Source organism: Larimichthys crocea, chromosome XIX (genome assembly GCF_000972845.2).
Source record: "Larimichthys crocea isolate SSNF chromosome XIX, L_crocea_2.0, whole genome shotgun sequence".
In the NCBI taxonomy this organism is placed as follows: domain Eukaryota; kingdom Metazoa; phylum Chordata; class Actinopteri; family Sciaenidae; genus Larimichthys; species Larimichthys crocea.
In genome coordinates this window covers 9,111,195-9,122,618 of record NC_040029.1, presented here as the reverse complement: position 1 = coordinate 9,122,618, position 11,424 = coordinate 9,111,195, and the positions used below count along the sequence as shown (strand labels likewise).

The window sequence follows — 11,424 nt, the reverse complement described above, 5'->3', positions numbered from 1 at the left end:
TCCAGTGCATTAATTATGCAATATCACACCCGAGGTTGTGCTGTTATACTGGATATCAGCACGGCGTGATATTGCAAGTAACAGGTTACGATCCATTTGTTTCCACACAACACATCAACTTCTTCCTGAACATTAACCTGCTAGCTTTGATCTTTAAGTCTACGTATTACCACAGCGCAGTCGACGTTGGTATTTTAAAGACGGTGTCAGCTTTGCTCTTCTCTAAATTTGTCTAGTTCGGCTGATGTCGACTCCTTTCCGTCCCTTCCACCTCTTCTGACGATCATTCATAGTTTAAGTGAAATGTTGTCTGTTCAAAGTTCGTTACAACTTAAGTTAGATAACGTCGGTTAATGAAATTAATTTAGAACGGCTGTGAAGTGTGTGTGATACATCCAGGCGACTCCATATCAGCAACGTTTGTCACCGAAACATCTGTAATCCGTGTTGAACCGGGGGTATCTGAGTAACATGAACACAACAAACGAGCCGTTCACTTTGCTTGTCACCCTTTAAAAAGGAAGCAATCTTATTTCCAATCTGTCAGCCATATGCCGACCTTTCAGCTTTTTATCTTGTGAACACTTTGTCCGACCCCCCCAAGCCTCCAGATTTGGCTCAACTGCTCAAGTGGTATCAAGCAGTACAGATAGTGTTTGTTTCATTTGGACCAGTCTCTCAAAAATCCAGCGCAGATAAACAAAAAAACAAAAAACCTAAAACTCTCTGCATGGATGGATAACACTAGAGCCGAGTGAGAAAGTAATTTAGAATTTGCAATTTGGCATCTCTGGTTGTGATGTTTGGCTGCGTTCGCGCTCGGAGAAATGCAGCCTTCTTGTCCATTTCAATCACACTGTGATGGCACACCAGGGTTGCTGTTGCAGATGGCTCAGCAAAGAAAACAGAGTCAAAACTGGCTCAACTTTTGCCGCAATGCAGTCAGACGTAATCCAGAATTTGTGCATGTGTATGCATTATGTTGTTTTAGAAAATCCAGATCTGGTTATGAAGGAAAAAGAAACTTTATTTGGTCTCTTCTTGTGCAGACGGTTTGTTTGGACAGTGCCAGCCTCCTCATCAGGAGCCCGTCCGGTACCAGGTGTCTGTGCAAGTCCTGCACAAACTTCAGGAAGTCCTCAAAGACCTGATGGTGAAAGGTTAGTCTCCTTTACAGTGACATTCTCAGGGGACTTTAGGGTTAATAGTTATGGGTGACATTCCTGTTGTGGCTGCGCAGGTCTGACCTGGAGGGACGACATCACCCAGGCGATTATCAGCCGAGAGCTGAGTCACGTTCCCACTGTCGGCTCCTCGTCCAAGCTTCCCGAGAAGTCGCCCAAACAGTAAGAAAACTTACACAACATCAGGAAGTAAACCAAAAAAACACACATTTAAAACATCTCATTTCTCAGGTTGTCCAGGCCGTCGGGCCCCAGTCAGCGGAGGGTTCAGGGGCCCGAGGATGCAGCTGACCCCGAGATGATGCAGCAGTACGCGGACTACATGATCCTCGACCCCTCCCAGTCATCCGTCCATATGCAGACTCCCCTGCTGGATCCTTATACCTACTACCAGGTAGGAAAAGTAAAAGAAAAAACAATTAACCAAACAAAATCTTCATATTAATGAAGCTAAAGATTAGTTTTTAAATCTGGATTAACCCATTTTAAACTGAACTCTGATTTGAACTAATCTTAGGTTAAATTCATCTAATTGTGGAGTGAAAAGTTAGGACCATTATAGCATGATACTCAAAAATATCCAAAGCCTAGTTCAGGCTTTAAAAGTATTCAAATTCTAGCTAAAATGTGAATTAAATCAAATATACCTGCAGCTATCCTGATTAGAGTCGGAGGAGACCAAAACAGAGCTAAAAGCAGAGTAAATATTGGACTTTGCCTCATCGGGTGACACAAATACGACTCAAATATCTGGAGATGATATGTCAGAGGTGTGTTTTTCAGTTTCTTGTGGAGTTACTCTGCCCCCTAGTGGCCATAAAGTGTTGTATATGTGTTGTTGCAGCAGCAGTACGGCTACCAGGAGGAAGAGGAGCGCTCCCTCAACTCTCTGGATGATAATCCAGCCTTCTCGCTGCCCGGGGCCTCCTCTCGCTCCAGAACCCGAGGAAACCCTTTTGACAGAGACCGGCAGCTCCTCCAGGACCTGGTGTCTGTGTACCTCACCTCTTCCTCTTCTTCTTCTCCCTCCTCTTCCTCCGCTGCACAGTCCCTCTCTCGCCAAAAAGGAGCTATAGCGGCAGCAGCAGCAGCAGCTGCAGGATTTCCCTCCTCGCTGTCCTCCTCATCGTCCTCCTCTTCCTCCTCATCCTCTTCCTTCTTCCCGGAGCTGGACTTTCCGCTGGACTACGGCGAGGACTACGTTTCCCAGATGGACAAACTCAACAAGCAGCAACAGCAGGAGCAAGCGGAGAAGAAGGCGCAGGAAGAGTACGACGCCCTCTCAGGACTGGATGGTGAGCGAGTATTTCTACACTGTGGTGCTACTAAGATCTGGGTACTTCAAACTGCAAACAGCTGGAGTAAAAAAACTCTGGCATGTGGTGGAGATAAAGGTGGAAGTCTCACAAAATGGAAAGTTAAGCTCCAGCAAAGACTAGAATTAGTATTTCTGAGCTCTTCCATCTGTGTTTTTTTTTTCAGAGCGCTCTCTGCAGAAGTTGGCTCTGCTGCTCGATCACTACGGCCTCGACTTGAAGGATTTGTCCCCTGAGCAGAAAGACAACCTGCCAGCCGCCCTGAAGCAGCTGCAGCTGGACAGCTCCTATGCCCACAAAGTAACCAAAGGTTGGTCGACCTCTAACATGTAACTGTTGTGCACAAGCCCCGGAATAAAAGGTTTTGATTACACTCATCATCCTGGTCTCGTCTGGAAGGAAACTCTTTGTTCCTTTCTATCAGAGTCATAATGAGTCTGTGTGATGCTGAATCAGACGTACAGAGGCACAAACATGGTCAAAATGTACTCTGACTTGTGCTTTTAGAGTATATAAATATATTTTATGTTGCATTATTCATGATCACATTGTGTGTTTTTTGTTTTCTATCCAGATAAATATGGAAACAGTCTTGCCACAGGAAAGAAGGTGAGCATGTAACCCCTCTACCTGGTTATTTTCCACCACTGTTCACTGCTTTAGTTTAATGTCTTTGTCTTTGTCAGCTCACAGAGGGGTCGATGGCGTACAAGATGCCTCCACCCTCCACTACCAAGACCCCCAAACCAGACACAGCCCAGAAAGGTTTGACCGCAGCAGCAGCCGACCAGAACCAACCGAGGAAGGATGAACCGGTGGCCAAGACAAAGGAGTACGGCTACATCGTCACCAATCAGAGGTGCAGTATGCTCGTTTCCTCCACGTGGTTCAACCAGTCAGGATGAATTCACGTGTGAATGAATGAGTTTTTCTGTTTTTCATGTTGTTGTGTGTGTGTGTGTGTAGAAGTAGTAGAAAGAATACTGCAGTATGAGTGACAGTACTACATTTATAATGTAGACATTAAAAGTTTAAAGTATACATGAAGAGATTTTCAAGCAAGGAAGGAAAAAAGAAAGAAAGAAAGAAAGAAAGAAGGTAGGAGAGTGGGAAATGAAAGGCGGAAAGGAAGTGAAAGAAAGGAACATTGTTTGTTTGTTTGTATATCTGTGTGTGTATGAATGTGTTTGTGTGTTTACATGTGTGTGTGTGTGTGTGTGTGTATGAATGTGTTTGTGTGTTTACATGTGTGTGTGTGTGTGTGTGTGTGTATGAATGTGTTTGTGTGTTTACATGTGTGTGTTTGTGTGTGTATGAATGTGTTTGTGTGTTTACGTGTGTGTGTGTGTGTATGAATGTGTTTGTGTGTTTACATGTGTGTGTGTGTGTGTGTGTGTGTATGAATGTGTTTGTGTGTTTACATGTGTGTGTTTGTGTGTGTATGAATGTGTTTGTGTGTTTACGTGTGTGTGTGTGTGTATGAATGTGTTTGTGTGTTTACATGTGTGTGTGTGTGTGTGTGTTTGTGTGTTTACATGTGTGTGTGTGTTTGTGTGTGTATGAATGTGTTTGTATGTTTACATGTGTGTGTGTGTGTGTGTGTGTATGTATGAATGTGTTGGTGTGTTTACATGTGTGTGTGTGTGTGTTTACATGTGTGTGTATGTGTGTTTACGTGTGTGTATGAATGTGTTTGTGTTTACGTGTGTGTGTGTGTTTGTTTACATGTGTGTGTATGAATGTGTTTGTGTGTTTACATGTGTGTATGTATGTGTTTGTGTGTTTACATGTGTGTATGTATGTGTTTGTGTGTTTACATGTGTGTATGAATGTGTTTGTGTGTTTACATGTGTGTGTATGAATGTGTGTGTGTTTACATGTGTGTGTATGAATGTGTGCGTTTTGTCACCGCAGCCCACTCAGTCTGAACGACGCGGTGCGCCTGTTGGAGCGTCTGTCAGAGAGGATCAGCCTCTCCATCGGCTCCTTCATCAACATCAGGTAGGACAGAGGACACGGCCGGCGGTCATGAACCCTCACAAACATGTCAAATCCAGAAGCTGCAGGTCTGAAGCCTTCTGGATCCTCTTTGTCTGCGCTCATTCTCAGAATCACTCACTTTTATTTCACGGGATTAACTTAAACCGTCCACTCCAGAGCTGTGATTGAACCTGAGGCCAAATGAGATGTAAAACCTGGTGGAGCTGCAGCAGTGTGTTGATTCTCTGCATGTGGAAGTGATTCACTGCTTTTATTCTGCTCGACCTTCTTCCTGCTTCATCAAATCTTCTCACCTCACGACGACCCCTGAACTTTGACCTAAAAGTGAAAACATAACAACAAAAATCTTATCCAAGTTATCCAAGTACTTAGTTACACTGTGTAACTCCCCTGTGGATGTGCTCTTGTGTTTCCTCCTCTGCAGTGTTGTTGGACCTGCCATCACCTTCAGGATCAGACCGAACTCCAAGAACCTGACGGCTGGAGACGTGGCAGAGAAAGCTGGTAAAAGTCCTGTCACCCATGTAGTACTGTCTATTGGCAGCAGCAGACACACTTTTCACACACTCTTCAGAAATGTTTCCGTCTTATTTTCATGTTTTATTTCTGCAGTTGCAGAGAAGAACTTCCTGGAGTCTGAGACGGGCCTGAAGGTTCTGCAGAATGGCGTTGGAGAGGTGAGTGCTGTGTTTGATACTCGAGGACTGGAGGAAGGAGAAGTCAGAGAAGACAAAGAGAGGATTTAATGTGAACACTGGAGGAGAAATATTGGATCAATGTGGCGGTGGTTATAATGCGGAAAATAAGGGGAAGTTACTGCTATTTCTATAACTGACATATTAAATGATATACTATTCATATAACTAGTATATTAAATGGTATAGTATTACTATAACTGGTATATTAAATGGTATACTATCGCTATAACAGGTATATTAAATGATATACTATCGCTATAACAGGTATATTAAATGGTATACTATCGCTATAACTGGTATATTAAATGGTATACTATCGCTATAACTGGTATATTAAATGGTATACTATCGCTATAACTGGTATATTAAATGGTATACTATCGCTCTAACTGGTATATTAAATGGTATACTATCACTCTAACTGGTATATTAAATGATATACTATCACTATAAGTGGTATATCAAATTATATACTATCACTATATTAAATGGTATACTATCACTATAGCTGGTATATTAAATGGTAGTATTCAAGTTAAGTATACATACCTCAAAACTGTACTTTCATCCAAACTGTATTCCCACAACTATACTATAACTATTAGGCCTATTCACTATTTGTACTTAAATACTTCAGTAAATATACTTAGTTACTTTCCACCATTGTTAGATGCTTAAATGCAGCAAGATCATGATCTAGAAAAGCATCATTCAAAAAAAAAAAAAGAGCAAGAGGGTTTTTTCCGCTTTTATTTTGAAAGTCAGTCCTGGAAGTCCAGTTTGTTTAAATTCAGTGTAAGCTGACACTCTTGACATTTGGGCACTGGGTCCATGTGAGTGCAGGAGGACATCAGGAAAGCTGCTCTGCATCGTGTGTTTGGTGAGTGAAAACATAAAATCAGCACTTTATTTTTTATTACTATTATTAATGATGCAGAGTTAGTATCGACATAATCCTGAAGTTCTAAAGATTTATGAATGAAATGTGCTACTAGATCACTTGCATGCCACTAAAATAGTCTAATATTCGATTTACTTACTTAATAATCAGTTTAAAGTGACTTTATCTTATATCTATATAATGTTCTGATATATATATAATATCAAGACTTTATTATCTGTATAATGTTCCTATAATATTCCTGCAGTGTCAGTAAATTAAATAGTGAGTGTGTGTTTTCTATATTACCTGAGCAGAAATGCATGAATCTGTTGGGATGACGACCTCTAAAGATTTTAAGGAATGTCTTTAAGGATATATTCTTATATTATGATCAGTGATAAATTATCTATCTTGGAGTCGGCTTGCAGAACCATAAGTTCAAGAAAAAAAGAGGAAAGACTGACTTGTGATGAATAAATCTAAAAACATAAAGCAGTAAATCCACCTTAAATCAACTTCTGTCCTTGAGCCACATGCAACGTGGTCATCCATTTTGTTGGTTTTTCTTCAGTTTCACACTAAACCCCACTGAGGCCTCTTTATAATAGCAGGTGAAGTAGCCTTTCTACCCCCCCAGCTTTAATGTCTTTCAGATACCACACACACACACACACTGTGAGAGAGCGCCTCACATTCCTGAGGCCCACAGAGGGAAGGAGGAGGTCTGAAAGGTCAAGAGAGACAATTCATCCAAGGAGAGAAGTAGAGGAGGGAGGAGAAGAAAGGAGAATGGAGGAAGAAAGGATGATGAAAAGGAGGGGAAGGGAACGTTGGGGGTGACGAGGAGAAGAGGGGGACAAAGAAGATGAAAGGAAATGCTGTATCACAAACACAACCACCTCCTCCACCTCCTCCCCACTTTACTTTATTCAACCATAGCGTCCACCTCATTAACTAACCGGGCGCTCACATTTGATGCCATGTCTTTTCCTGCCACAGAGGAATGATGTGAAGGCGTTGCCCCTGGCATCCCGGGTCCAGCCCGGCTCCCGCTGGGTGTTCGCCACGCTGGTGGCCATGGCCTGCATCGGCGGCATCCTCGTGGCGGCCATGACCATCGCCTGCCTGCGCCACCACGCTCACCGGCTGGCGGCGAAGAAGCTGGGTCTGGGACCGGAGGGAGGCAGCTTCACCCACCAGGAGTACCAGGTGAGGGGGGTCAAAAGACATAAAACAGTGTTATTAGACAGATGGAGAACAACTTTATTGTGAAATTATGAATGCCAAACAGCAAACAGACATAGTTTGAGACTAGTGGTGGTGATTTTAGCCAATAAGAGCCAAATATTCTTATCAGGATGTGGTGGAGACCAAAAATGGAGCTAAAACATTTAAGAAACATCATCAAATAAACCCAACAAAGTCACAATAAAACATATAAAATTGGCAGAGACACCACAAGACAGTGTGATAAAACAGTGAAACATGCATAACTGGCTCACCAGGACCTGTGTCGCCAGCACATGGCCTCCAAAGGCGCCTTCGGACGCCTAGAGGCCGCTGCCCTCGGCGCCGTTGGAGGAGCGAGTGGAGGAGGCGGTGGTGGGGGAGCAGGAGGCGGAGGCGTCGGGGGAGGAGGAGGAGCAGTAGGAGGTGGAAGTGCCGACTCAAGGGTGAGCAGCGTGTCGTCCCAGTTCAGTGATGGAGCCCAGCCCAGTCCCGGTTCCCACAGCAGCACGCCGTCATGGTGCGAGGAGCCCGCTCAGGCCAACATGGACATCTCCACTGGTCACATGATACTGGTCAGTGTTTGATCACTGAAGTGTATTTAGTTTGTATTTCAGCAACAGCGTGAAGCAGGTCCGTAATAAATGTTATATCATGAGATGCTGACGTCCCCTTTAGGCCTACATGGAGGACCACCTGAGGAACAAGGACCGTCTGATGAAGGAGTGGGAGGCTCTGTGCTCGTACCAGGCCGAACCCAGCGCCGTCTCTGTGGCTCAGAGCGACGCCAACGCCAAGAAGAACCGCTGCCCAGACTCGGTGCCCTGTGAGTCCCAGCTTCACTTCCAGTACAGCTAATGACTAAAGTTATTCGCTTAAGCCTTTAGGCAACATGCAGGGAAAAACACACCAAAGTTTCTAAAGGATGTTGAGGGGTTAAATGTCACTGTTGTTCTTCAGATGACCACTCAAGGGTGAAGCTGAAGGCGGAGATCAACCCTTCACGCTCTGACTACATCAACGCCAGCACCATAGTAAGTCTGCAGTGACCAACAGCAGAACGTTTATCCTGTTATGCATCCAATAAACAATCGAATATCAATATGTCTCCTATCTGATGCTGAACTAGAAATATAAGTTCTCTAAAATAACGCAGTCGCTGCCCTGTCTTACTTTCCACCCCCCACCTCCCCTTTAGATTGAGCACGACCCCCGGATGCCGGCCTACATCGCCACCCAGGGACCCCTGTCGCACACCATCTCTGACTTCTGGCAGGTCAGTGAGATGCAAAATCAAACATTCAGCTTTTACTTGCATCAAAGTAATTAGTGTAAGTAAGTACACCTTGGCTGACGTTGATGTTGTTGTTGTCTAGATGGTGTGGGAGAACGGCTGCACTGTGATCGTGATGATGACTGCCCTGGTGGAGGACGGAGAGAAACAGTGCGACCGCTACTGGCCCGATGAGGGCTCGTCCCTCTACCACATCTATGAGGTGAGAACAGAAGTGACAGTACAGGAGGGAAGGCGGGGACGTGTCTGATCTTTCTGAGCCCTTCAGCAGCTCCATTTTCTGGGTCCATCCAGGTGAACTTGGTGTCGGAGCACATCTGGTGTAACGACTTTCTGGTTAGAAGCTTCTACCTGAAGAACGTGCAGACCCAGGAGACCAGGACGCTCACCCAGTTCCACTTCCTCAGCTGGCCAGCTCAGGGCATCCCCACTTCCACGCGCCCCCTGCTGGATTTCCGCAGGTACTGCTGCTACCTGTATACCCACATGCTGAGAGATTGTACTTGAGTTACATTTTGCTGCATTACTGAGGTGTTTATGCATCGTACAAAAGGTCACTAGCTAAATTTTAATCTGTGAAAAGCGACGTACAGTTACAAGCAGAAATAATAATCCAGTATATCTTTCTTGTGCATGCCCTCCAAACACCCTGTGTCATGCTTTTGTACTGTGTTTCCCCAAAGCATCTTTAGCTAAACTGATCTTTTTTCATTTCAAAGAGAATAAAGATGAATTTAGCCTCGAGGTGCGTTTGGGAAACAAGTTCTCCTCTACTAACGCTTCAGTTCCCTCCTTTATACTCCAACACTTCATCTCAGATTCTGCCGATTCAAGAAACACGTAGAGCTGGATGTTAAACATGTTTGGTATTACAATATTGATGTTATTGTTTGAGGATGCATAATTACTGCCAAGTAAGGATCATGACAAATATAAAATCATCTTTAAAATTTGGCTTTTTTTTTAGAAAACAGCATATTTAAATACAGAAAAATTGATCGAGGTTCTGATCGGACGCTTTCTCATTTTCCCAAGAAAGTTCTCAACATTCATAGAAAAACATGTTGAACGATATGCAGCCCTTACACGATGAAGAAGAAACATCACCGTTGCCCTACATCTTTCTGTCTTTCTGCCATTATTCTCCTCCTGCTCCTTCTGTCCCTCCTTCTCTTTCCGTCCTCCCACCCTCCCATTGTGCGATGGAGGTCAGCAGGGCCCTTGGTTTAAATTTTGAACATATCTGTCTGTGTCATTCTTGTGGTTTGCAGCTAGTAGTCTGGGTCCAGTTGCATAGTCACAAAAATGATCATGGACTGATGTGGCTGCAGCAGGAGGTCCATCGCCGAAAACCCTTTTTACCCCCCCATCTATCTATCTATCTATCTATCTATCTATCTATCTATCTATCTATCTTGCACACTGCTTGTCTGGCTGAAACAAAAAAAACACGATTTCAGTGCAGTGTGTTTTATTTAAAGACACACATTGTAACGTATTTAGGAATTTAAGACAGAAATTAGATCATCATATTGTGCATGAATCTGTTATTGTAGCCAAATATCCAAATATTTACTTGTTATCTCCTCACTTACAATAACTTTGCTTGTCTGTCTCTCTTCTATATGTCTCCTACTGCTTGTATATTATGTTTTTTACTCTAGATATATGTTAATATAGAACTGCGTAAACATAAATAAGTGACTAAAAATACCATCAGTAACTGAGACAGGAGTATATTTTCATATATTTTTTAACTTGTCATGGTTTCTTGTGTTTTTCCTCTTCAGGAAGGTGAACAAGTGCTACCGAGGACGATCCTGCCCCATCATCGTGCACTGCAGGTAAAACCATCAACGATTTTTCATCAATAAGACAGTATATAAAATATCCAGATCCATATCCATGTGCCACTAGGTGGCAGACATGTGCAAGGTTTCACAGTGCATGAACACAATGCATCATCAAAAAGACTGTTAGAAATCGAGTTAGCATGAACTCTGGTCAAGTTTATTATTAGATATGAATATTTTAAATAATATTATTATTTAAAACTAAAAAAACTTGGCACATGTCTGCCACCTAGTGGCGTATGGATATGGATCTGGATATTTTATATATTATCTTATGATGAAAAATCGTTGATGGTTTTACCTGCAGTGCACGATGAGGGGGCAGATCGTCCTCGGTACACTTGTTCACCTTCCTGAAGAGGAAAAACACAAGAAACCATGACAAGTTAAAAAATATATGAAAATAACTCCTGTCTCAGTTACTGATGGATTTTTAGTCACTTATTATGTTTACGCAGTTCTATATAACATATATCTAGAGTAAAAAACAAATATACAAGCAGTAGGAGACATATAGAGAGACAGACAAGCAAAGTTGTTGTAAGTGAGGAGATAACAAGTAATTTTGGATATTTGGCTACAATAACAGATTCATGCACAATTGATGATCTAATTTCTGTCTTAAATTCCTAATCGTTACAATGTGTGTCTTTAAATAAAACACACTGCACTGAAATCGTGTTTTTTTTGTTTCAGCCAGACAAGCAGTGTGCAAGATAGATAGATAGATAGATAGATAGATAGATAGATAGATAGATAGATAGATAGATAGATAGATAGATGATAGATAGATAGATAGATGATAGATAGAGTGGGGGTGTAAAAGGGTTTTCGGCGATGGACCTCCTGCTGCAGCCACATCAGTCCATGTCATTTTTGTGACTATGCAACTGGACCCAGACTACTAGCTGACAACCACAAGAATGACACAGACAGATATGTTCAAAATTTAAACCAGGGCCCTGCTG

The 11,424-nt window shown here is 42.8% G+C and overlaps 1 protein-coding gene across 1 annotated transcript in view; it reads left to right on the top strand.

Annotated features, from left to right (window-relative positions):
• The first annotated feature begins 1,023 nt into the window (after positions 1-1,023).
• ptprnb (protein tyrosine phosphatase receptor type Nb) overlaps positions 1,024-11,424 on the top strand; it is a 12,379-nt gene continuing 1,978 nt past the window's right edge. Inside the window, exons 1-18 of the mRNA XM_027291582.1 lie at positions 1,024-1,160; positions 1,241-1,346; positions 1,416-1,578; positions 2,029-2,479; positions 2,667-2,810; positions 3,075-3,109; positions 3,187-3,359; positions 4,415-4,501; positions 4,926-5,005; positions 5,114-5,178; positions 7,082-7,291; positions 7,588-7,884; positions 7,988-8,135; positions 8,270-8,343; positions 8,508-8,585; positions 8,686-8,805; positions 8,898-9,064; positions 10,394-10,447. Coding sequence (XP_027147383.1) covers positions 1,151-1,160; positions 1,241-1,346; positions 1,416-1,578; positions 2,029-2,479; positions 2,667-2,810; positions 3,075-3,109; positions 3,187-3,359; positions 4,415-4,501; positions 4,926-5,005; positions 5,114-5,178; positions 7,082-7,291; positions 7,588-7,884; positions 7,988-8,135; positions 8,270-8,343; positions 8,508-8,585; positions 8,686-8,805; positions 8,898-9,064; positions 10,394-10,447 — 2,462 coding nt within the window. The 5' untranslated portion in view covers positions 1,024-1,150. The remainder of the gene's footprint in view (positions 1,161-1,240; positions 1,347-1,415; positions 1,579-2,028; positions 2,480-2,666; positions 2,811-3,074; positions 3,110-3,186; positions 3,360-4,414; positions 4,502-4,925; positions 5,006-5,113; positions 5,179-7,081; positions 7,292-7,587; positions 7,885-7,987; positions 8,136-8,269; positions 8,344-8,507; positions 8,586-8,685; positions 8,806-8,897; positions 9,065-10,393; positions 10,448-11,424) is intronic.